The sequence below is a fragment of the Pseudorca crassidens genome, chromosome 16 (genome assembly GCF_039906515.1).
Source record: "Pseudorca crassidens isolate mPseCra1 chromosome 16, mPseCra1.hap1, whole genome shotgun sequence".
Lineage (NCBI taxonomy): Eukaryota > Metazoa > Chordata > Mammalia > Artiodactyla > Delphinidae > Pseudorca > Pseudorca crassidens.
The window spans coordinates 6,340,586-6,366,849 of record NC_090311.1 but is presented as its reverse complement, the minus strand read 5'-3'; the positions used below and the strand labels follow the sequence as shown (position 1 = coordinate 6,366,849).

The following is a 26,264-nucleotide window of genomic DNA, read 5'->3' as shown; positions in this document are numbered from 1 at the left end:
ACTCACCCTCCCATCCATCCATCCACCCATCTATCCATCCACTCATCCTTTCAGTCAAGAAGAATTTACTGAAATCTACTATATGTTCCAGGTGCTGGGGCTTCAGCAATGAACAAAACAGACAAAATTCCTGACCTAGTAGAGCTTAAAGCGGGTCCTTCTGAATACTGTTGGTCACAGACAGGCCCAGAATTTACCCTTGACCTCACTCTGTGGCCTCTGTGCCAAAAGTCCTGGGGAAAGGAGGAAGCCGTGTGTGTGTGTGTGTGTGTGTGTGTGTGTGTGTGTGTGTGTAAGTGGGGAGGGATTGGCAGAATTTCAGCGGCAATGTTTTCACACATGTTCTACCACAAATAAAATGCTGGATTAACGAGCAATGACAGGAAATAATTCTCTGCTGTTGTAACCTAAGTTGAAGGAGATTTGCAGAACTAAATGGCTTAAAAATGGGCCAGCCTTCCTGCTTCCCAGAAGTCACACAGGGACAAAGCTCTGTACTGAGAAGGCTTCAGTTCCCGCCTGGAGCCTGAACACGGCACATACAGCCGAGGTGACCTCCACATGGTGAGGACCCCTGGGAGGCAGGATGGCACGGCTGCCCCAATCTCAGCCTCAGTCTGGACCACGGAGCTCCCTCGAAGCCTGCGGTGGGAAGCCAGCACATCTTTCTCTAATACCCCAGGATAGATGCCCTTCTCCTCTTCCTGAGGTTTACAGCTGCTGCACATTTTTATTTGAGATAAGTAATAGGAAGGTGGAAAGTCAGAGGTTTGGCTCCTGGTGACTCAGCCTAACGTCTTGGGGCTTCCACTTGGGTAGTTTTTTTTTGCAGTACGCGGGCCTCTCACTGTTGTGGCCTCTCCCGTTGCGGAGCACAGGCTCCGGACGCACAGGCTCAGTGGCCATGGCTCACGGGCCCAGCCGCTCTGCGGCATATAGGGATCTTCCCGGACCGGGGCACGAACCTGCGTCCCCTGCATCAGCAGGAGGACTGTCAACCACTGCGCCACCAGGGAAGCCCAACTTGGGTAGTTTTGAAAACGTAGGCAATTCATTTAACTTTCTGCTCCTCAGCCTTAAAATGGGTATAACCGCACCCAGCTCACACCACTGACTGGTGAAAGATACATCCCCAGTAATCTCTAGGGTCAAAGTCAAGTCTGCCTCCGTTCACTTCCCCCAAACTGGATATTCAGGGAGCAGTGCTATGTGGACCAGTCTCCGTAGCTTGACCTCTGTTTTGCATCCAGCTTAAGAGGAGAGGACATTCTACCATGCCCTTGGGCAGTGACTTTTACTATCCCGACTCTGCATTAATTGCAGACAAACGCCTTCATTTTCCAGTGAGCAATATCTAATCCTACAGAGAGGAAATAAGAACATGGTCTGTATCAAGGGGTCCTCTTGAACTGCTGTCAGGAATATCTCCTGCCAGTTCATTTCCCCCTTATCGTCATGTCGGTAAGTGGTCAACTCAGTTACTCTAGCTGGATAGTTACATTGATTCTGCCCTGTAGCGTTTTAATGTTACTAGAGTGCCTCATTTTGTTGTTGTTTATTTATTTTTTACTCCTTGGATAAAGATTTCCATTGTTTTCCCTACGGCACCTTGAAGAAGGAAGTGAAGACTTTCTTAAACTTTTCTTTGAGAAAAAAAATAATCACCTTCAAATGAAGAACTGATATGGGGAAACAATTTTCTCCAATCCCATGCTCGTAAAATCCCTTTATAGTAAGTGTATTTCATGACCTCAGATAGATCCTCAAACTTCAAATGGGGGTGTGAGTTTTAATTATGTGTATTCTGCACTGATTTTCAAGAAAGCAAGTGTTTCTTGAGAGGGGATAGCCTTTCCAGATACATCGAATTTCTGTCAATTCCTACCACATCTGAAACTTGGGAACTTTTCACTGAAAAGTGCAGTTGATTTTAGTTTCCCGAATCACATTTTCAGATAGAGGCCTCCTCAAAAATAAATCCAAATTTCCTGTAACATGAGCTAGGAATTCTCGAGGAGGGTCTGCCTAACCCTATGCAATTCTTGCGGGATGGGTTCAGACTGGACTTTACTCCAGAACGTTCCCTGCCCACCACCCCTTCCAACCTTTGCTCCTTGCTCACAATGAATTATTGGTCATTTTTTTAAAGATGTGAGATGCTATTATGGTGATGTTTAAAATTTTCTCCTTATCTTTTAGAGGCACAACTGAAGTACTTATAGATGATGTTATGATACCCAGGATTGTGTAAATAGATGAGATTAGGTGCCCCTGTGGTGAGCCCCATGGCACCCCAAAATGTCCCCTATCAGCCCTGAGCTTCCAGTCTGTAATCAGCAGTTTACTTGCCTGGGATCCCTAGCACAATATAAGGGCCTAGAAATCGAGGTTCCTGCCTTTCGTGTCTGTGGCCCCGCTCTGCACCTTGGAGTCTGGCACACAGGTACCCAGAAAATACAAGCTGAGTAAATGAGTGGTTTTGCTGTAATTGGTCACCCAGCCCTGTTTCCTGAGTTGGAGGCAGGGCCTGTGTCCTCTCAGCTTTCCTGAGAGAAGGTTGAACTTGGGTGGAGGCCATCCAGCTGTGATCCACGTCCAGACAGCTGTGCAGCAGGGAGGTATGCGATGAATGTTTCCTGAATTGAATTATACGGAATCGAATGAGCCAATTATCCACACTTCTGAGGAAGTGGAATGGCAGTGCTTTCACCTTGAACGTGGTGATTTGATCTACTGGTAGACGTAGAATGCCCAGCCTCAGCTGAATGTGAATTATCCACACCCCTGGTGAGCGAGCAGGCGGTAACCCGCGTTCGCTTATTTTCTCGGCCCGCAGTCTCCAGGGCGTTCTGCGCACTGCCCTCCACTGTCCCTTGGCAGCCAGGCAGCACATTCTTTGCTTGAGAGCCGTCTGCCAGTCTGGATTAAACAAAACCCAAACAGCCCCAAGCTCTGCATCTTAGTATCAGCATGAAAACTATGGCTTCAGATATACCAGATATCTAGATCTGTATATATCTCTTCAGATATATAGAGTGTGGAAGTGCTCTTTTGTGGCTGTTGAAGTAGAGCCCTTAAAGAATCTTACTAGAGGAAAAGCAAAGTGAAATCCTAAACAGAAGAGAACCTTTGACATCAGGTCTACAAGACCGCTGAGGTGAGCGGGTGAAGCTGCGGTGCGATCCGCCCCCCGGTGTGCTAGCGCAGGCTCCTGCTTAAGGGATTCCAAGTGCCTAGTAATGACACTGAAATAAAACGAGAGTTTATGTACCATTTCTTTTTTGACAAGAAGCTCCCCCCTATTTTTTACGGACAGTAAACCCCTTAATTTGGCAAACTACAATAGCTCAGATGCTACGCCATCTTCTTAAAAGTGAAGAATTCTTAAAAGAAAACTCAGATCATGCTACTGTCCCGCCTAAACCCCTCCAATGATGGTTCCCTGCCCTAGAGATGAATCCATGTTCCTACCGCGGCGTGGGCTTTGCGTGCTCTGGCCCCTCCTTTCTCTCCAGTGGCATCAGCACCACTTCCCTCCAGCCCCACCCCATTCCGATCCAGCCCCACCAGCCACTGGCTTCCCGTCAGCGATGCTTTCCCTCCTCATGGTGTCCCACCTGCCCAAGCCCATGTCCTTCCATCTCTGCAGGCTCTCCATCCCTCTCTTCCTGTTGGTCTTGGCTTAAACATCATCTCCATGGAGAGGTCTCCCCCAAACCACTAATTAATGTCGGGTCCCCCAGCCCACGTGTCTCCTTTCTATCCTCTTCCTCTTCTTCCTTCATAGCACTTCTTCCAACCTGCAGTTTTTGATTTACTGTTTTTCCAGACTGTCTTCCCCACAAGAACGCAAGTTCCATGAGGGCAAGAAAAGGGTCTGTCCTGTTCGTGGCTGAAATAACCCCAACATCTATCAAAGCAGGTGGCACGCTGCAGGAGCTGAGTTACCGTGGGTTTCCGATCCAGCTGCATCCCCTCAGGAGATGGCTCTTTGACTCCAACTCTCACAGTAACAGAAAATTTTCCGCGAAAAAATAAAAGAGAGCTCTGAGAGTAGTTTTTGAATGTCAATACTGCCTTTCTTTTCTACTCTAGGAAGTGACATTTACTATTATAGTAAATTTTCTTTTCCCAAAGTGCTCCAATTATTCACGTTTTTCTTACTCCCATAAATGTGGCATACTTAGTCCTCAACCCCTTGAAGACCAAAGGCTCCAAGATGCTCATCAATGGGTGGACTCAACTGAGTTCAATCTCCCACACGAATCCCCAGATACTGCTTTTGCCAAGGAGTCATTTCCAAGCCAGGCCTTAATGTTAACAATCCAAAGACACACAACACACTCACACACACTCACACACACTCACACACACTCACAGACTTGCAGTGATTAATGATACAAACTGCAAGGACACCCCCACCAACTATTCCTGTAACACGCGACTGAAGTCATGACACCCATGTTTAAAAGAATTCTCCTCCATCCTCGTAATTTTAGGCCTTTGGGTCCAATTCGTCAACGATAGCAGTTGGTGAAAGGTCAGGGTTAGGATTCTGGAATGTTTTGATAAAGAATAAACAAGGGGTATTAAGGGATGCATTTCTTTCCTTTAAACCATCTGCAGTACATGGTTCTTTTCGATTCTGGGAGACTTTCGTATCGTGAAAGCAGTCCTTGATTCATCTCTTTGCAAGTCACCTTTGGGGCTGAGACTTAAATCACATTTTAACATTTGCCACTCATGTCTGAATCAGCAGTGGGGAGGAAGTTGGGAGGAAGGTTAGGGTGTGGGCCAGTTGAAAATGAGCCCCTCACACAGACACCACGGGCACTTACATGGCACTGGAAGTGCTTTCCAGCAACTATAAGCAGGAATTCTGAAAAAACAAAAAAGCCTTTAACTCTTCAATGGTTCCAAGGTCCCTGTAAGCTAAATAATAATACCTCCATATATTTGTGGAGTGATTTACAATTTACAAAGACACATGATCTCATTTAATCCACTCTCCCACTCTCGTGGGGACTCTATGAGGTAAGAGAATGACCACGTCGAGATAATACTGGAGATTAAAAGCAGCCTGGAAATTCTAAAATGGGTGATGGATGACTGAGATGGCGAGAACAGCTTGACCTCCTCCTTACTGTGGGCTTTTGTGATTAATTCACCCACTTGCTTAGGAAGTTTCTTTCCATCTGAGAAAATTAAAAACACCACTCTCTGGACAGGAATGTGGGATCATAAATGAGAACCAAATAGAAAAGATTTACGCGAAAGCACGAGCTCAGCAAAAGAGGAAACTCAGAAATCGCTAATAAGGTATAAATCAAGGAAAGGCTATTAGCAAACCCCTGGTCAGAAAAAAGGAGCTTTTTAAATGATTTGCTGAGCCCTTAACAATACCATTTCTACCTATGATTTTCAAATATCTCCAGGGTAATTTGGCTTGCAATCCTTAAACGCTGCCATGAAGACTTTCCAATTTGAAGGGATTTACACAGAATTACAGAGAGTACCAGAAAGCAATGCCTTGCTATTGTGCCTCCAGAGCTGTAGGACTCTTAGGGCTGTAGGGTCTTCCTCATCTGTGCATTCTCCACAACAAAAAACACAGGAGTCAAAGGATTTGTTGAATGTGCGAACAAACAAGTGAAAGAATAGGTGGATGAATGAATGGATGGATGGATGGAATGATGAAAAGATGGACAAATGGATGGATGTGTGGATGGATGGATGGATGGAAGGAAGGAAGGACAGAAGGAAGGAAGGAAGGAAAAATAAAGACTGATCACTCATTTTACTGATAAAAACATAAGAGCCAGAGGGGCTACTAATTTGCTTGTTGTACCAAAAACAACTAGTGTCAGAATTGAGGCTACCAGGCCTCTTCAATCCCAGTGTAACATCCCCAATCTAGATTTTCCTCTCTTCCATTCGTCTCTTTTATCACGAGTTCTGGAACATTAACAATATTAACAATCCAATCTTAGTCTTTGAGAACCACTTTTGGAGGCACATAGGCTGGTGCGTTTGTGCCTACTTAATGATCAGGGAGATTAAGCACAGGCTGAATTTTCCGTGGCCACTTGGAGCTCATCAGGAATGAGAAAGCATGAAGACCACTCAGTTTCACGTCACCTTCCTGCCAATCTCCTCCCCAGAGATTCTGGACCCTATCTGGGCTGGTGGAATGTTGGAAACAGAAGACACCCACAGGCCCTGGCCCAACCTCACCCCCTAAGAAGGGATTCTTTGCCCCAAATACCCAACAAGCAGCTATTCTGCCCCTGCCCGGGGAGTTTAAATGACAAGGGGCACTACTTCTGGCAGCAACCTGCCTCCCTTTGGGGAAGCTCCCCTCATTGAGTTTTGCAACATTTCACTTCCTGTTGGTGTTGGGCCTAAGATACTTTCACTTCCTGCTCAGGTTCTAGGCTTCTGTCATCACAGACTCAGAGAGCAAGTTCCTCTACTAGGTCTTGGTGAGTCCCTGGAATTGTGCTTAAGACAGAACCTCGAGCAAAAACAATGCACATCTGAAGGCTTTGTGCTGACGGTGGTGACGGACCGGAGAAGCAGTGCCTTGCTGGGGAAAGACGCCTTATCGACCAGCTCCCGTGAAACGACACGATGTGAGGCATGAAGTTCTGCCCTACAGGCCATTCAAGAGGAGGCCCACGAGGCTATTGGTTGTAAAAGCATAACCACGTTCTGTAACAATCCATCCCTCTTCCGGCACTTTTAAGCAGGTGCCCCGCCCCCCGCGTACACCACGACCTCGCAGAGGCCAGCCTTCGGGCTGCCCGTCCGCACTTGCTTCTTGTTCCCAGTGCTACCTTTCAGCAAACTCAGAGAGCAGACTTGGCCTAGGAAGTGCCGTAAAGATAAAAGCACTGGGAAGGTCTCAAGGTACAAAAAGGAAGCCGGCATCGTAACAAGTGCGTGCTTTCCTCCACTAGTGAAAATCTTCCTACGTTAGCACACCATTCTAGTTTGGGAGGGGCCCGTAGAGGTGTAGGGACACATCGTAATCTGTAATCACTCCAAGTTGCATCTATTTCTACCTCCTCTGAATGCTGCAGTAATGAAACTGTCTTCCTTTTTTCCTGGGTGAATCAAGTCTAGCGTTTCAGAAAGGCATGAAATGAGGAAGAATGACATCATTTACTGAAAAGGAAAAGTCCCATCATTTAAACCTTTAAGATCTGAGAAGGGGATGTGGTATTAGAGGCGGGGACCCTACAAATCCCCAAGCTACTGACACATTTCAGCTCCGCCCCAGGGCCAACCCAGAGGGAAGATGCACGTCCCCGCACGGGACCCATCTAACCGCGCCCACTTTGCCCCGTGGCTTTACCACGCCCAGACGGAGCTGTAGGTGCGAATCAAAACCAGGTGCTGGGATTGTAGGGTAATTCGCGATCTCTGAACAAAGGCGGGATCCGTGCCCACCACTTCTCAGGGAGGCGCTCAGGCCTCATGCCCTGTGCTCTGCAATCTGGGTGCTTCTCTCAGGGAAGCACGGTCCACAGAATTTCTTTCGGGAAGCTTCCATGGGCGCTCTGGCCAGAAAACCAGGGAGCTCTTTGCCCAGCTGTTTCCCAATACATATGTCAAGCTGCATCCCGACTCTCAGAGCAGCTGGAAGCATCAGTACTTGCCCGGTTGAGGGGTTCATGATGCAGCCTCCTTTGTCAGCAGCCGTTCTGCAGCTACAGCCCCTCTCCAGGGTGTCATGGTTCATCCCGAAATTGTGTCCCAGCTCATGGGCCAGGGTCACAGCCGCGCCAAGGGGACTGTCTGAATGGTCCTCAAAGAAAATACAAGAGCACAATGTATAGTTCACATCTTTTTGGCCTCTTTCCCAGCCTCCCCCCTCCCCTCAGCCCTGGCCCCCAGATATTTATCTTTTATAAACATTTAATGGAGTCCAATCTCCTACAAGGACAGAGATAGAGCCCCATTATATAGTTCAAACTTAAAAGAAGATTTGATCTATTTTATTCAACTAGTTTGGGGGCCCCTCTGCTGAAGAATGCATTCCTCATGAATACACGTAGGATTCCTTGTGTCTTTACATGAAATAATCAGGGCAGTCATTTCCCTCTCGCTTCCTACAATCTCTCACAAGACACCATTCTACTGAATGAAGCAAAAAGTTGTCCTGTATCATAGGAAGAAGCAGCTCGTTCCTTCACGGGTAATGAAAGTCCCGTTTTCTCCTTGATTGAGACGATGCTGGGATAAAGTCGTTAGGGGAAGCATCCTTTGAACAGTATAAATAAGATCTGAGCGAGTGTTACTGAGTATGCCTCTTGCTGTCTACTTGGTAGAGAAGGGTCCTTGGAAAATTCATAAGAATGCACCATAAAAGCTAACGACATCGCGTCATCTGTTTGAAGACTCATTGGATTAAGATTGTTATCCAGTTGTGCCTTACTCTTGCTGGCCCTTTGTTTTGTCAGGTAGACTTTGGAAATGGATGGAGGCATCCTGACTCTCTGACGTTTGCTCTTGGGAGTCCACTCAACCTTTTGCTTGGTTTTGGAAGGCGGGTTCTCCACCCAGCAAGCACTGCTTGGCTACCCTTAACTTAGTGGAGTGCCTGCATGGCTTGGCTAAAGAGATATTAGAAATTAAATTTTAAAATATCATTACTCAACTTTAACAAACTAAAATTAGTTGATTTGCAGAAATGGTGCCCATGATTGGTGTTTCTGCAAGAGCCTGCACACCACAGAGTAATGAAGGTAACATTGAATCCTGCTTTGTGCTACCCAGGAAGGAGATAAGAGGCTACCCAAGAGGTTTCCAGGAAACAGTGACACTGTGCTTTAGAGAACGCATTATTCCTGTACAGACAATCTTTGTGGGGCCTCTTGATATAGGTGTGTTCATATAAGGTTTTATAGGCTTGTTGGCGGTTACAGCTGTAGCTACCTTTCTCACTGGCCCTCAGTCTAAGAAAAGAGTGTCATGTCAAGGAACCAAGTTATTCTTAGAATAGATGAAATTCCTAACAAATGACTTTGTTTAGATTTTAGTTTCCTGTTGTAGGAAGCTTCGCAAACGTGTTTCAGGAAATCGATTTTCTTCAATCTAAGAATGCTGAGGGCTGCATTTAGCATGCTTTGGCACAAAAATTCAAGGAATTCATCCTTAAAAAATGACTCTTCATCAGATTCTTTTGTATCACTGAATATCTTGGTTTTGTCTTGAATTGCCTAATTGTTTCGTACCCTTTCACGCATAGGTGATTATACACAGTATGTCTCTTAAGAGACCCTGATAAACAGTTCATATTTCTAATAAGACAAAAACCTATTTCTTTATTTCTGGCGTTATCTCCAAACCGAGACTGTTTTAGTCCAGTTAGATACAAAGGCACGGCTTGAAGTGACTAAAATTAGTGATCTGTTCTATCTTGGAAAACTAGAGAAACAGTACAGAACTCAAATTTTCAGTGTGATTAGGATTCCTGCTTCCTTGCGACATGATCTCCTTCCTCTTAGATTTGTGAGTCCTTGAAAGAGGCACGGTCGTACGTAACACCCACGAATTCAACTTTAGAGACACAATAGGAGAAAGTCTAGACGCTTTAGATCTGGTCAAGATACTGATTTTGTTGATCTCATGAATGTTATAGAAACTGAAGGAGCTGCGGACTTTCAGCCTACATGATGCTTCTCTTCTATGTGGAGTAAACAAACAGTGAGCCTAAGGATGGTCTTTACTGCTGGCCGGCCCATCAGACATTTCTTATTGATTAACTCTGGTTGACTTGATTCCTATTGCAGTACATACATCTGCTTCTATTTCCCCACATTCATTTTGATTTTTTTTTTCTTTAAATAGGCTTCCCTGTCTCCTTTTAAAGAAGGAATCTTGACCAAATGCTTGCATGGAAACAGAATAAAGGACGTGAACTTTAAAAAGTTGCTTAATACCATCAGATGGGTTATAAGAACCTCTGAACACTCCACAGCTGCAGAACCCGCCATACTTATAAGGAATTCAGTTTCAGCTCTAAAAAATATTTACGCCAATTTTAAGTGGCAAAGTCAGTAGCGATGGACCATGGAACCATGAAACAGAAAATGATGCCCTCTTAAAACTTTACGGGCTGCTCTGTAAAAAGACCGTTGGGATCTGACTCGAAATGAACCTGGCATCAACAAAACCCAAACTTTCCAGTGACTTCCACGGTGGAGATCACTGGAAGGCTTCCAGGTTCAAAGGAAACCAGAGGGTAGCCCGTCGAAGCCAGAAGTCCACTGGGTGAGTGCCATCCCTCCAAACAGCCTCCTCAGCCTACACATTCAGTGAATGTTTATGTTAATTACCAGCGCCACCCAGAGAAGAGGAAAATATTCATTGTGGATATTCACTGAGAAGATTAGGCTGGGCAGTACGTGGAGAGCAAATAAAAGTCAGCAGAACGTTACTCCTTCAGCCCTTTAATACAATGGAATATTCACAAATGTTCTGTTTGAAAAACGTGGAGGAATTCATGGTTTCTTGGAAGGGCAAGCTTCTGTTTGTTTAACAGAGATGGTGGAATCGTCTCCGAGGACACGTCCTATCTGAGGGCTGGTGCAGAGGGGACACTCTGTTTTCCCATCAGAGTCAGTGACAGCATGGGGTGAAAACATTTCCTTTAGTTACCTGATGAAGGGGAACCTGTCAAAGTTACCTCCCTCTTAAGTTCACAAGAAACAAGTCCCCAGCAGTCTCCCCATTCTATTTCCTTTTACAGACATATGTAATAGGACGAAATGATCCTTGTAAGGCAATGAACCTAGGTCTCTGCCTTCCAAGGATAAGGTTAGTGTAAAGACAGACTGGACACTGGCTGGAGGTATGTCAAGCATCTGCAGTGGTAAATAGTTAAAAACCTCAGACTTTTGGCTATGGTGCCTGGAGGGAGAACAATCAGAAAGCCATTCTAACGGCAATATTTGGTGAGATCACAGCCCATCCCAGAAGCTGAGCGATGGGGGGAACCCCAGTGACCTGGCTCATCCCAGTGCCGGGAGGAATTCCTGGATGGAGGCGGGTGGATCAAAATCCCACTTGAAACTTGCTCTCCGCCAAAGGTGTAGACTGGCTTTCCCTGGGCTGTTTTCACACACTCAGCCTTCCTGTGTGCGGCGTCACGTGTTTTATAAACAGTCCCTAGAGTGCTGTCGGGTATGGCAGATCATAAGCAGAGCTAGAAAACGGGTAGAATTATATCTAAGCAGCATTAAAGAAAAGGACCTAATTCTACAAAGTCTGGTGAAAGTAGAGATTTCCCGGGAAATCATCAAGAGAATTGGGTCTGGACTTGGCTGTCGGATTCTCGGTGCTCCTGGCTTACCATGACGATTCCCCCGGACTGTTCTGCCGTGCACATGCTCATGATGGGCGCCATGCCGATGGTGGTCCCCTGGAAATACACTCCACTAGAAAGAAAAGAAAGGACTTTCTTAAGTCAGTATAAGGACATTTTCTAATATTTGAAATTTGGCTGGACGTTCCTACATTCCAACAGGAAAACTGCACAAGCATAGGCAAAGACGAAAAGAGCGGCATGAGAGTATGTTTACAGGTGATTTTTATCTTTGGTTCTTCTAAAATTTATCTTCCAGTTCACCATCGTCTCCTAATCCTTTCAGATTTTTGTTTTCAAGACTCGGGACAACAGCTAGTCACAACTTATATGTTTATAAGTTGTAACCTGCTATTTTCTAATGAACTGGGCGGGGAGCTGTTCCTTTGCAACCATGTCTGCTGACGTTAGGGCTGAAAAGAGTCACAGAGAATCACTGTTAACAAGTGAAAGGCATTAGATGCTTTACTAGATTTTCTGTTGCAGCTGAATTTTGCTCTCCTGGGTAACATTACAATTAGGCCAGAAACCCAAACTCCTCCCAAATGTCCTGCTGATATAGCTTGCAAAAGTGAGACTGGCAGAAAAATGATTGACCCTCTGGAGTCAGCATAGAAGTTAGCACCCACAAAGCCTTGGCATCCCAGGAGGAAGCTTCCGGAAGGGGAGCTCATGGCTTAGGCGTGGCTTTTCCCCTATATGGAATCTTAATCAATGAGTAATGACATCAAGGCCTCTTTAATGCAATGCTAGTAATTCCAACCTCATGCATTAAAAATTAAAAACTGTATTTGCTGAATCTCCTTTAAGGGAAAAAGTGACTTACCCATGTTATCTTGGCCATGTACATATATAGCTATTACACAAATTATTTGAAAAGTTATATATTTAGCAGTGCTCAGTTGGATGAAATGGGATAAGTACATACAAAATATAACCTCACCTATGTATGTATGTATCCAATCAGCCATCTATGCATCCAGCCAACCAGCCATCCTATTACACGCATATGTACAGTAGTAGTGATTGCAGCTTTTATATTTACATCTATATAGACCGTTTTAACAGATACAATTATACCTATATATATATATAAATAAGGTTATATAAGAGGCTAATTTACTTCCAGATGTTCAAGTTGGACAGACTCCATTTGGGGGAAAAGAATCAAAACAAAACACTCTGACTCTATTTTTAGTAGTTCAGGCTTAATCAATGCATAAAATATGAGGCCACCACAAATATCCAGGGTGGGAAAAAAAAAACAGCCCCATGAAATGGCCAAAGTAAATCATCAGGGAATGCCCACAGGCTCAGTTCAGAGGAAGGCCTCTGCGAAAGTGAGGTTAGGGTAGGACTGCCTTTCAGCTTCCCATAAATGTTCAGTAAACTAGATCCAATTTGTCAAAGAAAAGTGTCTCTGACCCTAAGGCTTTCAATTCAGTGATATGAGCGACATGAGAACATAATAATGGCATAAACTGTTTAAGAATCTTAATAAAAAGCTGTTCAGTTTAGGGAAAACCTACTCCATACCAACTTAGATTATGACATTTTTTGTTTAACTATAAAGGTGTCTGTAACATGTTACCAATGTATTATACTATATCACAGGTGTGCTTTCCCTCATTTTATTATCTTCACGACCCTCATCACGCTCTGAAATGTCTTTGTTTGTTATTGCCTCCTCCCAGTAAACTGGAGACTCCCCAAAAGTGGGGAGGTTTACAATGTTGGTCACCATTATGTTCAAAGCCCCTAAAACATGTTTTGTTCCTCGTTCGTGCTCAATACACATTGATTGAACAACAGAACACAAGGTTAATCTGCGACACTGCTGGTATTCTCTGATCTAGAAAACCAAGAGTAACAGCAAAACAGGAGGCATAAATATTTTCTTTTTCCAGGCAGCTGACAACGATCACCCTAATGTACTGCCTTCAGATCTTGCATAAATATTTTTCACTAATAATGACAGAACATGAGCTTTTAAAAAATATACTACTCAGGACAACTTTATATCAAGACTAAGCCTAGAGGGAGGGATAAATTGGGAGTTAGGGACTGACATATACACACCACTATATTTAAAATAGAGAACCGACAAGGACCTACTGTATAGCACAGGGAACTCTGCTCAATATTCTGTAATAACTTAAATGGGAAAAGAATTCAAAAAAGAATAGATACCTGTATATGTATAACTGCATCGCTCTGCTGTACACCTGACACTAACACAACATTGTTAATCAACTATACTCCAATATAAAATAAAAATTGAACAAAAAAGAAATGAAAAGGTCGATAAACAAATAAATAAAAACATGAGAGAAAAACATGAAAAAAAGAAAAGTATTTGTGAATGTCAAAATGTTATTTCGATTGTCTTTATGACACATATAATCTGTAAATTAAATTTGAGAAGTCATAATAAAAACCTTCATGGATTAATAGTATTAAAAAAAAAAAAAGACTTGGGACTTCCCTGGCGGTCCAGTGGTTAAGACTCCACGCTTCCACTGCAGGGGGCGCGGGTTCAATGCCTGGCCGGGGATTGAACTAAGATCCCGCGTGCTGTGCGGTGCCGCCAAAAAAGAGAGAAAAAAAAGACTCAGCCTGGAAACAGTTGCATAGAGGAAATGTCCAGGTGTTAGACGAAGGAAATAAGACATCAGCCAGAGGGATAGTTTTCCCAGGGAATGCAGAGAAAGACTTTTCCAACAGCCCCCAATTTCAATCGAGATGGCCTCTCCCCTCCCCCCCACCCCGCCCCCGCAGTGTGGGCTGAGAAGCCCCCTTTGCCCCTGGTCCAGTCAGTGTGTTCTGCTGAATGATGTGCAGCTTCGTGGACTGCCGGGTGAGGCTAAGAGGGAGAGCAGGTGTGCTGAGATCACTCTTTTACTTTAAGCAAAGGAGAGACAACAGAGGCCTTACCTGATAAGCTGTGCGTTGTCATGGGATTTGCGAGGTAGAAGCTTCATCTTTCTCCAGTCCAGAAACTCGTGGAGGCTCGTGAATGGGTCCTGACTTATGGAGCATTTGTCGATGTCGTTCCACACCTCTACGCCCACCAACACGATTCGAATGTTCAGCGGTCTGTAAAACTGAGGGAGACAGAAGACAGGCATCCCTGGGGGATCACGTTAATGAGAACTTACCACGCCGAGTAGAACAGACTGGCAAGTTCTGAACCCCATTGCCGTGACATGAAAAATCTCTCTGTGCTCCTTGTTCCCGTGGCATTAGAACTGGAGGAATATTTTCAGTGTCTGATGCAAGGTGATGTGCTAACTGGGCTCTCAAATGTGGTTGACCAGTTAGATGTTAGAGTCGCCAGTCTTTCTGATGTCAGCCCTAATTTGTAGGGAAGCACACATTTCAACCGATTCACTGGCGATTTGAAGTGGGCGTATAGATGTGTTATTATTGCTAACGTCGTCACATTACGGCTGAAGACTGCCAGTTCACATCTACTGCAAGAAAAACAGTAAGTGAATTAGGGTCTTTCAGACACTCTGCCAAGTGCAGTAATTTGTTCATTTTAAGAGAAATGTTCTACCTGTGAGTTACTGAAAATGAATCTGTATTAATTTTTCAGCAAAAAATCAGATTTTGCTGACCCTGTCATATTCTGTCACCTATAATTGACCCAGAAGGTTTTAATTGAATGAACAGATCAGTATCTTTCAGGGTGATAAAGGCATGCACAGAACCCTTCTCCAGGAACTTTGAGGACCATTCTTCCCACAGCCAGTTCACCAACAGCGTCATGGGAAAGGTCTGGTAAAGGAAATTCCTCTGTTTTCAGGCATACCACTCACTTCAAGTCTTCTTGCTTTTCTGCTCCCCCCACCCCCATCTTTCTGTGTCCTGACTTCAACCTACAGCCCTTTCTCCACAAACAGATCATCTTGGGTTGGAAGCAGGTAGAGCAACTCTTCCGATGTCTATGGGATCGTTTTGTCCCAGACGCGCTTACTAGGGCAGGATGAGGGGTCAGGGTAGAGGTAAGAATTCCCCATTGCCCCCGACTACCTTGCTACCCCCATGGTATCACACAGACATGGAGACGGCTCTTTGCTCAGGGTCCAGGGGGTAAGGAAGTGGGAATCATCTGGCTGGCTGTACAATCTTTCAAAGCCTGCAACGTGTAAGGCAGTGCGCAATGAGAACATCCTCATCTTCTGATACTCCAGGCAGCCAAGGAGAAAGATGTGGCAGCTAAAGTCAAGCTCCAGATGGGAGCAGGTCCTATTCTTAGTTGCTAGAAGCCTCTGAGCCAACAAATAACAAAAATCACAGAAGCTCCGCATCTGATAGTTAAGCCCCATTCCAATGTGCTGAGCTCAGGGGCAATAAACTCCATGAGGCTGAGCACTGACCCCGGGTTCTGACCCACAAAAGGCAGGTTCATCTTTTCCCTCGCTGAGCTCTCCCCAGTCATCTGGTGAGCATTAGGTTAGCAGAAGAATGTGACTGAAGCACAAACTACATCACAGAGTCTAAACTGATCACAGCGGTCCAAGTTGGTTTCAAGCAGATAACAATTATGGGCATTACATTAATAAGTTAATGAGACAATTATACGACCTAAATGCTGCCTTACAGCTTGTTTTTAATCAAGAATTGCTTCGCCTGTGGTATCCACTTGCAAGCTCCCAGCCCAGGCTTTCCAGGCAAAATCAAGGTCCTGGCCCCATCTGGACTCTGAGCGCACATGCCTGGTTGCTATGCTTCCCTGGAGAGCTCACCCTTTCGGCTGTGTTACAGACAACAGCGATCAGAAGGGGGAAACGCAGGCGATCCAGTGCCGACGTCCACACCAGCCTGCCAAGGGACATCCTCAGGGGCAGAGGCCCCGCGTGGGCTGCAGGGTCGTCATCTGTGCTGGGGACGCCATGTTTGCCTCTAGAGAGCGTCATACGGAAGTGGTCGCTAAGGTCTGTCAAGGTCTAACTGTCATCATTTCTCAGAGCTGGCTTGGGGGCTTACTGATCAAGGGTCTTTTCGTAATAGTAATGGGTTGTAGTTTCCATTTATTAGCCGTCTCAAGTCACAGAACAGATTTCATATCTAGAAGCATAAAATACAGTCGCTCCTCTCAACACTGGTGCTACAGATTAACTGTCGCATATGCTAAACTCACGTCATGTCATCACAGCAGTCCCATTGCTGCCTGTTGGGATGCTCTTCCCAGGGCTCTGCTGGTGGCTTCCCTTTGGTTCCTCCTAATAACAATGACCACAGCTAACACTTAATGAGCATTTCCAACGTCCTAGGCACGGTGCCATGCGCTTTCCAGCCCGTAGGTCTCTCGGTCCTCGCAACACTGTGCGAGTCAAGAACTATTATTATTTACGCGTTACGGTCAAGGACGTTGAGACAAGGAGGAACCAGGTAGACCGCTCGAGACATGACTGGCATAGCCGGGTTTAAGCATAGGCAGGCTGGTGCCCAGGTTCTAAACCACTAAGTAACCCAGCCAGGTAAGGGCGAGTACTGAGATTCCCTTCCAAGATGATCCATTGCGACCCCAGGCCCAGAGAGAAGGACAACTGGAGCTTGGCAGCCGTCTGCCTAGCCTATGAATCCCAGGACGCATGTGGACGCCGTCCAAGACCAGCTGAATTGAGTCACCCATTAACATAGCCGCGGCAAGAATCTGGCTGTGTGCTAGGCTTGGCACTGGCACAAAGAGTGAGGATTAGGATACCTTGCTCCCAAATGCTCAGAGGCCAGCATGAGGCTCAAGGCAGGGGATACTTAGCCATTATTCCAGTAAATGCCAAGCGAGTGAACTGCCAAGAAGGGCGCAAACAGGAAGTTCAGGGGATGCCGGGCTTGAGGGCTCAAAGAAGGCTTTCTAGAAGAAGCGGATCTGAGAAAACATGGGTAGGATTACAGGGAGGTCTGCTGGGGTCCAACACGGGAATGTGCACCCCTCAGGCAACTGGTTTGAGAAGGGGGGGACGAGGACTCACACAAGAGGGAAAATACCTGAAGTTAAACGCACGGAAGATGAGTCCTTCAGAAGTAGGTCACAGAGGTGCAGCCTGAACGGATGTGCAGCTGTTGCTAACTTCGTCACGAGTAAGAAGCAGGACAGATTGGAGGGGAGAAGCCAAAGAGGCTATCACTTAACTGGGCAGCCACACACCCCGCTGCTCCCGCCCTGCGGTATAACTGGGGCCTGGGGGAATGTCTTACTTCCCACGTAAAGGGTTTGTCTGCCAGTACAGCATTGGACACACTCTCCGTGTTTCACACACAGGGGAATTGCCTGAACATTTCTGAATGTCACCTCTGTCCCTAAATCACTTCTCGGACTCTCAGTCCGGGATGTGCTTCTCCCTCTTCCCTTCAAGCCAGTGCAGCCGGCCAAGCAGTTACTAGTTAAGAATAGCTAAGAAGAGCCAAGATTTCCGCAAATGAGGAAGTTGCCACTGGAACAGTCATTGTTTTTTAAGCCAAGATGCTCCCACTTGTAGTTGCAAAACTGAACTTTGGCATACTTGCCAGAGCCCAGGGCCCATCAGTTAGTAGACTTGGGTGAACAGGACATCAAGGAGCCTGGGTACCCCAGCGGGTCTTCAGGGTCTGCTGGGGACAGACACATATGTGCGCTCAGCAATTCAGCTTTCTCCTTGCCAGAAACACAGGAACAGGCAGGCTGGTGAGCTCCATGGAGTCTGTCAGGACTTTTCTCAGATACATTGTTCTTTAATCACCAGGGCAGATTATTGACAAACCCCCAGTTGCTCATTTCTGGTTTTGCAAACTGAAGCAAGATATAATACAGAATAATACGTAGAGAAACACAAACATGAAAGACCAAGCACATCACCTTAAAATAGGATTTCAGCGATTACCAGCCCGAGTTTAATATTGTTCATGGCTTCTGTTTACTTCCAAGGCCTAAGAAGTACTTGAATTCTTTGCTTTCATCTGGATGTTGTCCCATCTCACTGGAGGCGTCTGGAATGTACTCGCCCAAGGCCCCACCCAGGCCAATCAAACCAGAGTCCCTGGACTGAGACTTGGAATCAGCATTTTGAAAACAAACATATAGACACACACACACACCCACAAACCAACCAAGAAAACTTTCCAGGGCATTCTAATGCCCAGCCCAGACTGAGAACCATGTCTGACTCCTACTGTCTCTGTCATAACCTCTGGGATCCATCTCTCACCCTCCCTGCCAGAAGGACATGCCATTTACAAAAATTCTCCTGCATCCATTTGACTTCAGGATAAAGTTTAATTTTCAAAAAGTAGCTATTCAACATATATCAGCAAGCATGGGCCGCCTGGGAGTCTGACCTGCCTAAAAGTTCTGGTGGACGAGGACGGAACCACCTCAGGGTGCTATAATCCATCTGTGTTTTTTCCCGCTTTCAGAAGGTTCCATCCAGCCATAGCCTCTCTCTGAGCACCAGGCCCTGATCTCTGACTGCTCAGGGTACCCCAGGAGACTCCCGCTCTCGCTTCTTTGCGTACGAAGCCTCTTTCACCTGTCATCCCAAACTTGGGCTCATTGGGACCCCTGCTCATCTCAGCCTCTGCTTCTGCTCAGTCAAGGTCAAAAACTCCTGCAGAGGAGACCAGGGCTTATTCCTGGTGCTGCCTTTCAATGCTGTTTGAACATGTGCTGATTACTTAACTAGCCTCTGCAAACCTCCGCTATAAAAATGGGAATACCGGTATCCACCCAGGCGTGTCTGCAAAGCACTTAGAGCCTGGCACGTAGCAACTGCTCAATACATTTATTAGGAACCATTCCTTCAAATGTCTCTAAATCCTCGTCTTTCTCACATCCCCACTTGCCCAGCCCCGGGTCAGATCTTCATAATTTCTGTACAATAGACGCCCACCAGCTGTATTTGTCTTTGGGAACTCCATCCTCCACACTAACTGCAGGCACAGCTGTGTGTGATCCTGTGTGTCTCCCCTGCTTAAAAACATTCACCTTGCTCTCCACTGACGGCAGAATAAAATCCCAATGGGGTCTAGATGGCTCCGCAGGGCACTCAAGGCCCAGCCACTGAATCCCCTGCAGCTTCACCTGCTCCTGCCCTAGCTGTGCACACACACACAATTACGCTACACACACACACAAACACACACCGCTTAGTTAGATGGAGTCCAGACCTGTGGGGAGCAAGCCAGGCCCTCCCTGCCTGTGCTCCTGGTGAAACTTCACTCACCTTGCAAAATCGCCTCCCTGCAAAGCCTCCCTGACGCCCAGGAAGAAGCAAGTGATTCTCTTCTGCATCCCCATAGCACCTGATTGACAGCATCGACCTGGTTCCCATCACGCTGGTCCATGCTAAGTGGCTTATGGGTCTGCTTCTCTACGAAGCTGTGACCTCCCTGAACAGATGGACCACATCTGATACATTCCGAATTCTTGATGCACACTGCGCGGTACTGCCCATAAGTCCTCGTAGAATGGAGTTGAATCTCCGGAAGGCTTTTGTTTTCATTTTCCCGAAAGCTTTGAAAACTCACTTTAAATATTATATGATAGGATTGTTTGGCAACATAGCTACCGTGAAGCATCCACAAACTGCTATGTGTAAAGTGTGAGCCTTTCAGAGAATCCCGGCCATGAGAGGTTCAGCAATGAGCCGGGGCCCCTTTCCTCTCCCACTGTCCTCAGAGGCAGGAGACAGCCTATTGCTAAGAATTATGGTTACGTTCAGACGGGGGCTGCCAGCCACATAGCACGTGAGAACCACCTGGGAGCGCCTACAAAGCCTGATGTCCAGGCCCCACCCAGACACCCGAGCAGCAAGGCCTTTGAAAGCTTCAGGCAACGCCAACATGCTCTGCGCTGAGAGCCCTCAGCACCAAACAGCCCGACGCTCTCCCTGCAGGGTCTGTCGCTGAAGGCAGGTGGCGTACGTAGATGGTTCCACCTCCTTGCGAACAGGTCGCGTAAGGAGCATGGGCGAGCAAATACACCTGGGTCAGAGCAGACTTTCAGGATCTCTTCCAGCTCTGAAATCACCTTTGCAAAGGTGAGCTCCCTCCCGAGTTCTCGGTGAGGAATTTTCTGACGGCCGATTGAGCCGAAAGCCGATTTCTGTGTCCTGGGACTGTGGAGCCCGTGGGTCCCTTATCAGTGAGAGCTCACCCTCAGGGGGCCTGTGGGACCTGCCCAGGGAGACCTGAAAAGAGGCCTGCTTGGAGCTCTCAAGAGGGTCAGATGCACCCTATTGGGATGCTGGATCTAACTGGGGAGGTCAAAACGCCTTCCTGGCCAGAAGAGAGCCTGGCGGGAGATGGATGCCAAGGCCACCGAGGTCCAGACAGCGTGGGGTGGCATCTCCTGCAGCTGCTCCAGGCCCCAAGAATTCTCAGAAGAAGGGGAAGTTGGGTACCAGCCCAGGACCGGAGGCAAAACCCGACCTCCCTAAGTCAGATGGGATGTGTTTCATTCCCTCCACCTCATTCCCAAACATTTACATGCTGTGAGTGATCTAATTACCCCCAAGGAACTTACCTTGTCAACGTGATTAGCGATCTCTATTAATCGTTGTTTGACTTTTTCCAGGTCTTTTCCTTGCCTCTGAAACTTAATAATTTTAAATGTCAGCATTAACAATGGCTGGACTATCAATCAAATCTCATCTTCCCAGCTCCTGGAAATGTGAAGTCTCAGGCTCTGCAAATCCCTCAGGGCCCTCCCTGGTTTATGGTGAGGTGAGCTCCCATCCTGCCGAGTAATTTCCCCATCCAGGGACTTTCTGAAACTCCCTGAAATGCACCCAAGCCAAGTGCTCAGAAGACATTAACTTTTGTGAATTTTCCAGCCTCATAAATGATGGAGGCAGTGACATGTTTTGGCATCGAGAAAACAGACACAACCAGAAGGCCGTCCAAAGCCATTCTTCATATCATCAACTTGATTTTAACTTCCTCCGAAATCTCCTTTATATTTGTTTTTAAAAAATTAAAGAGTGAAAGTAATAGAAGCGCATGGCAACAAGTCAAACAATACAGAGAATGGATAAAAAGTTAATAAAGTCCCACTTCTCCCAGCTAATCTGAACTTGCAGAGTGGGAACAGTTGCCTGTGAAATTGTCAAATCTGTTTCATTCATATGCGTTGAGCCAGTCTGGGAGAAAATGTCACCTAATTCATAATAGGTAGTAGAGGCGAGAAAAGGACACAGGGAAGATAATCTAAAAAAAAAAAAAAAAACTAATTAAAAATTAATTAAAAGAAAAAACTAATTAAAAATTAATTAAAAGAAAAAAAAACTAATACAGTATCAAGCCCTACTTTGGAAGGTAGGGTTTTTCTGCTGTGTCTACAGCCTTGATTCATTCATTCATTTTGGTTTAGGACATATCGGACATGTTTAAACTAAACTTTTCTCAAAAGTGTTTTAGAATACATTCTAAAACCATCTGCCATTTCCCACAAATAATTCTCCCTGTTTGGAGAGCTTAGCTACATGGTAACTCTGCAGTCCCTGCTAATATTTGTAATACCAGATACATTTTTAATATGTTATACTTTATAATATCAGGAAACCACTTTTTTCAATGGGTTGTTTACAATGCTTTTAAGGCCTCGTGGAAAATGAGGTTAAATAAAGCAAGTAATAACTTGCTAAACATTTTCTTTTGCCTTTTTTTTTTTTTAAACCAACCAGGAAATTTCAGAAAGTTCTTACCTCTCGGTTGTCTGCCACAATAACGAGCTCTACATACTTGGTCGTCTTGAGGGTCTCTCTTTTTTGCTGCCAAAAGTAAACATGGGTTTAATTTCCCTGACTGCCTCTCTGGGGCTTCCCGAACACTGTCAATGTCTCTCGACTCAAGCACTTGAATTAGGGGGCCCCCCACCGGTCCTACCCACATCACTGGCTCCCACAACCCTGTCCCACCTAGAAGTTCACCTCCAACCCCAAAAACTGCTGTAAAACTTTCTCATTGTGAGCGGCCACTCTCCATTTCCATCTGGGAAATCCTTAAAAAGGGATCTAACCTTTCTGCTGAATCACTGATTATAGGATCAGAACAAGTTGAGATCATTATTAAACAAAACACATATGTAAACAAGCAAAACCAAAGCTCTCTCTGGAACAGGAGCCAATGAACTCTTCATTTCGGGCTGGATGTAGCACATTTCAAGATCACTACAGAAGATGATGGAATCAGGGTCTCACGGGTGTTCCCTTTGCCTTTGTGGTCTAGTTTTGTGATGTGGGAAAAGCCAATATATAAAGTGAATATATTTTGAGCAGGAACTGCATAGCCCTTCTGGGGAAACACTGAGTAGTCCATTCCAGGGAGCTGATTTCTGCAGGTGATCATTTAAAAATCTGGTTAGAAGCAAAGGAAGAATAGGGAACAGCCAGGCGGATAAATGGGGAACAGAGCCAGGCGAGAAGAAGGTGCTAGGAGGAAAACCAGAACGGAACAAGAGAAACAGAATAGGAAGAAACAGTGTCAAGAAAAAAAAAAAAATAGACTGAAACATGCCACTGGAGAAAAAGGATTGGTAGGAGTGCGATAGTTGAGGAGAAGACAGAGATTGTATATCAAGGGATAGGGGCTGAAGATGATGCAGACAGCCCAATATGAACTCCCTCCCAAATCAAGGCAGCCTCTGAAGTGGGTGACATTTTAATCATGTTTCTTCAAAAAACATCTGTACTCTTCCATGAATTACTGGGAGAATCCCAAAGGCACTTTCAGGAGAAAAAAAAGCAATTCATGGAGGGTGGTCTCAAGAAGCAAACATTAAAAACAAAAAACAAAGCCTTCAGTTTCTGCAATAAAATGCAGTCGGAGGAAATGAGGGTTGAACTGGTCTCGGTCCTCATAACTGATATCGCTGCTGTATGAGTTAACTACACACACTGCTTAATGTTGAAAACTTGCATGTTATAACCACGCTTTCAGACAAAAGCAAAAATGACCAAGGCATGCTTTGAATCAGCTTTCCAGTCACATAATCCTGAGGGAAACATCTTTTATAAAACAAATCCCCATCAGTCCGGGATCTTCCAAACAGATTTTTACAGGAAAAATGTTTGTATCATAGCAGTGTTCCTCCTTGCGGCCCAGCTGTGCTGATTCATGAATTTAGGTATCCCTAAAGAAATCTGGAAACCTTATGGAGGAAGGAAAAATAAAGCACCATGAAAGGTATAATTTCTCATACTTTTACAACGTTACAAGGGACAAAAGTTAAGCTTTGTAACTATACGTTGTAGGCATGCTTTACGGTGAAAACGACGTACACACAGAGGAAAGAAGATTAGCCCCAGCGGTACCCACTGGTTTATGCAAAATGAGACACCTTCTCGAAGTGTGAAGATCTTGTCCCTTCTCCTTATTCAGGTTTGGAAAGCAGAAGCCTCTTTTCCCCCCATAATTTCCTGATTTACCATTAACAGATTCAGCTCATCTTACAGAAGAAAATATAGCTCTATTAAAGAAAAAATAAACTAGCCTCCCATTGAAAAACTCATAGGGAGAGCCCTGGTTGTTCAGATGTTTACACCTTTCAGACTGCAAAGGGGTGAAATAAATGACCAGGGGATATTTCCAAATGGCCTTGGATCATCATTTAGAAAATACACAATTCCAGATAATGAAAACAAACACATGAACCCAATTTTCCTGTCTCTGCAGTTTTCAGAGAAGTCCAAATTTTCTCATGAATGCAGAGAATTGCTAGCTCAGAGAGAAACCTAACCACATAATAATAGAAAGCCATGGGGGAGTGGCTGGCTCATGGCCGCAAAGGTTCCTTCTTCCCTCAGCTGCACACACAGAGAGGCTTAAATTACCTCCACATGATTCCCACCTATCTGGGCTATCCGGTTAAAAAAAATCATATTTAAAATGTTTGATATACAGAGCAACACTTGAAACTGGTTGCTTGATTGAATTTTCATTTTGGGAGCGTGATGATACACAAAAGCCCTTCCCCAAACAGATAAGAGTATATAAGCCTCTGAGAATGGCCCAACCGTTCTCTACTCCGAGGTGCAGACCGAGGGGTTCTTTGAGTCTTGCGCAAGCGGGAAGCTGTTCCTGGGCCTCTCAAAGTCATCACAGCCAAGCTCTCAGGGAGAATGACCCCTACACATGTTACAACAAGAACTCTGGCATTGGGAACTTAACTCAACCCGAGTCAGAAAACAAGTCGAGATGAGGGTGACAATAAATTCTCATTGCAACTCTCTCTTCCTATGGGCCAGGTCCCTGAAACAGCACAAGTCCTGAGGCTGGGGAGAGCTTGGAGTGTCGTACCAGTGGGCAGGATGGCTATCGTCTGATGAGTGAGGGAAAAGTGTGGATGAGATGTGGCTGAAGATGGAGACAGAGGACAGGGGCCATGGCGAGGAGGCTGGCCGGTAATCTAATTATCGAGAGCAGTGGGGGACCCTTGAATGTGAGGTTCTTTACACATCACTCTGGCTGCTGGGAGGAGAATGGATTATTGGAGGACCATAGGGGAAGTGGAGGGCGCAGGTAACAGTTTGAGGCTGTAAGGATGGAGACAGGCAAACAGATTCAAGTTGGATGTTTTAAGCAAACGATAACAACAACAAAACAATAACAATGCAACCAGGACCATTTCCATAGACGGTAAGATCAGCAAATTTGATGAATCAGAAGTTTGGTTTAACTTCCTCTGAGTAAAGAAAGATCATCGTTGGCTCAAGCCAGGCTCCGTGCCTTGCCTCTAAGGCCACTTTATGAATAGGTATGAACTGAGTCCTGTCTCTGCTGTGAAAGGTCATCTCTACCATCCTTACCAACGATTTGCATGGGGACCAAGCGCACAGATCATATCTGCGTGGGGTACAGCCTCTGAGGTCTGGCTAATAACACAGGCTGCAGAACCAGCAAGCAAACGAGACAAATGCTGGAAGAATGGGCTGAATCTGATGAACTGAATGTTAATGGGGACAGATGCAAAGTATTGAAATTGAGTCTAAAACGCCAGCGGCAGAAGTGAGAGCTGTTATTTACTCATCTAGAGTTTCAGTCGATACAAGAGTCAATAGGAATCCACACCTGGATATTTTGGAACCTCGGTTCACACTGAGAGATGCTCAGAGCTCAGGGCCAAGGAAGCAATAGCAGTGCTGGCTCTGTTATCCACCAAGATTTAAGAACGACCGAGGCAGTAAAGGAACTTGGTATGTATGGCCTCTTAGAGGTGGTACAGAGGTGAGGGTGGTTATGTTAGAGAAAAATTAAACATGTCTGCTCTAATTAACAAGTTTTCCAGTGGTTCTGGCCAATTGCAGATATTCAACTATTACTAGACTCTACAGAAAATACACATTACTGTTAACACTACTCCCACCATCACTACTGTGACTTCTGTTAAACCAATATGGCAGCCTGTCTAGAAACCCAAAAGCAACAGCCCTGGTTCATTTCAGAGTGGCTGCCTTTGAGGAAACTATGGGGTCTCCCTGACCAGATGTCCTATTTGAACTCAGTAGCCCAAGCAAACGTGGCTTTCTAGAGAAGGCACTGACTTTTACATTTGACTCCTAATTATACATACTGGTGGAGGGGAACAATAGCCCAGATAATCCCTGGAGAGGATAATTCAAAAGTAATTTACATTTGCCTTCGGGATGTATTATGTGATTTTTCTCCGGTAGCAGATTTATGGCCTTCACCTTCTTTAGAGTCTGCTCAGGCTTCTGTTAAAATTCGTTTGCATTTTTGAAGGAACAGCTGATGGACAGGGAGGGATCAGTCACAGGAGGGCTGAGTGGCTGGGGCTCTGCAGGCTGGACTTGAAAAGCTGCAGAGGAGGGAACCGGCGAGGAAGCCCTGTGACTGCAGGCACCCTTCCAGAAGCAACTTGGGTTCTCACTAAAATCTAATGTAAAGCCTT

General features: G+C 45.6%; 1 protein-coding gene across 2 annotated transcripts in view; it reads right to left on the bottom strand.

The window, feature by feature from the left end:
- The window catches only part of ADAM12 (ADAM metallopeptidase domain 12), a 395,851-nt gene that overhangs the window by 81,780 nt on the left and 287,807 nt on the right, over nt 1–26,264 (bottom strand). For both annotated transcript variants that reach the window (XM_067709072.1, XM_067709071.1), the window contains exons 7-11: nt 22,060–22,125; nt 20,880–20,951; nt 14,306–14,475; nt 11,360–11,444; nt 7,662–7,810 (exon numbers count right to left, since the gene is read on the bottom strand). In XM_067709072.1, coding sequence (XP_067565173.1) covers nt 7,662–7,810; nt 11,360–11,444; nt 14,306–14,475; nt 20,880–20,951; nt 22,060–22,125 — 542 coding nt within the window. The remainder of the gene's footprint in view (nt 1–7,661; nt 7,811–11,359; nt 11,445–14,305; nt 14,476–20,879; nt 20,952–22,059; nt 22,126–26,264) is intronic.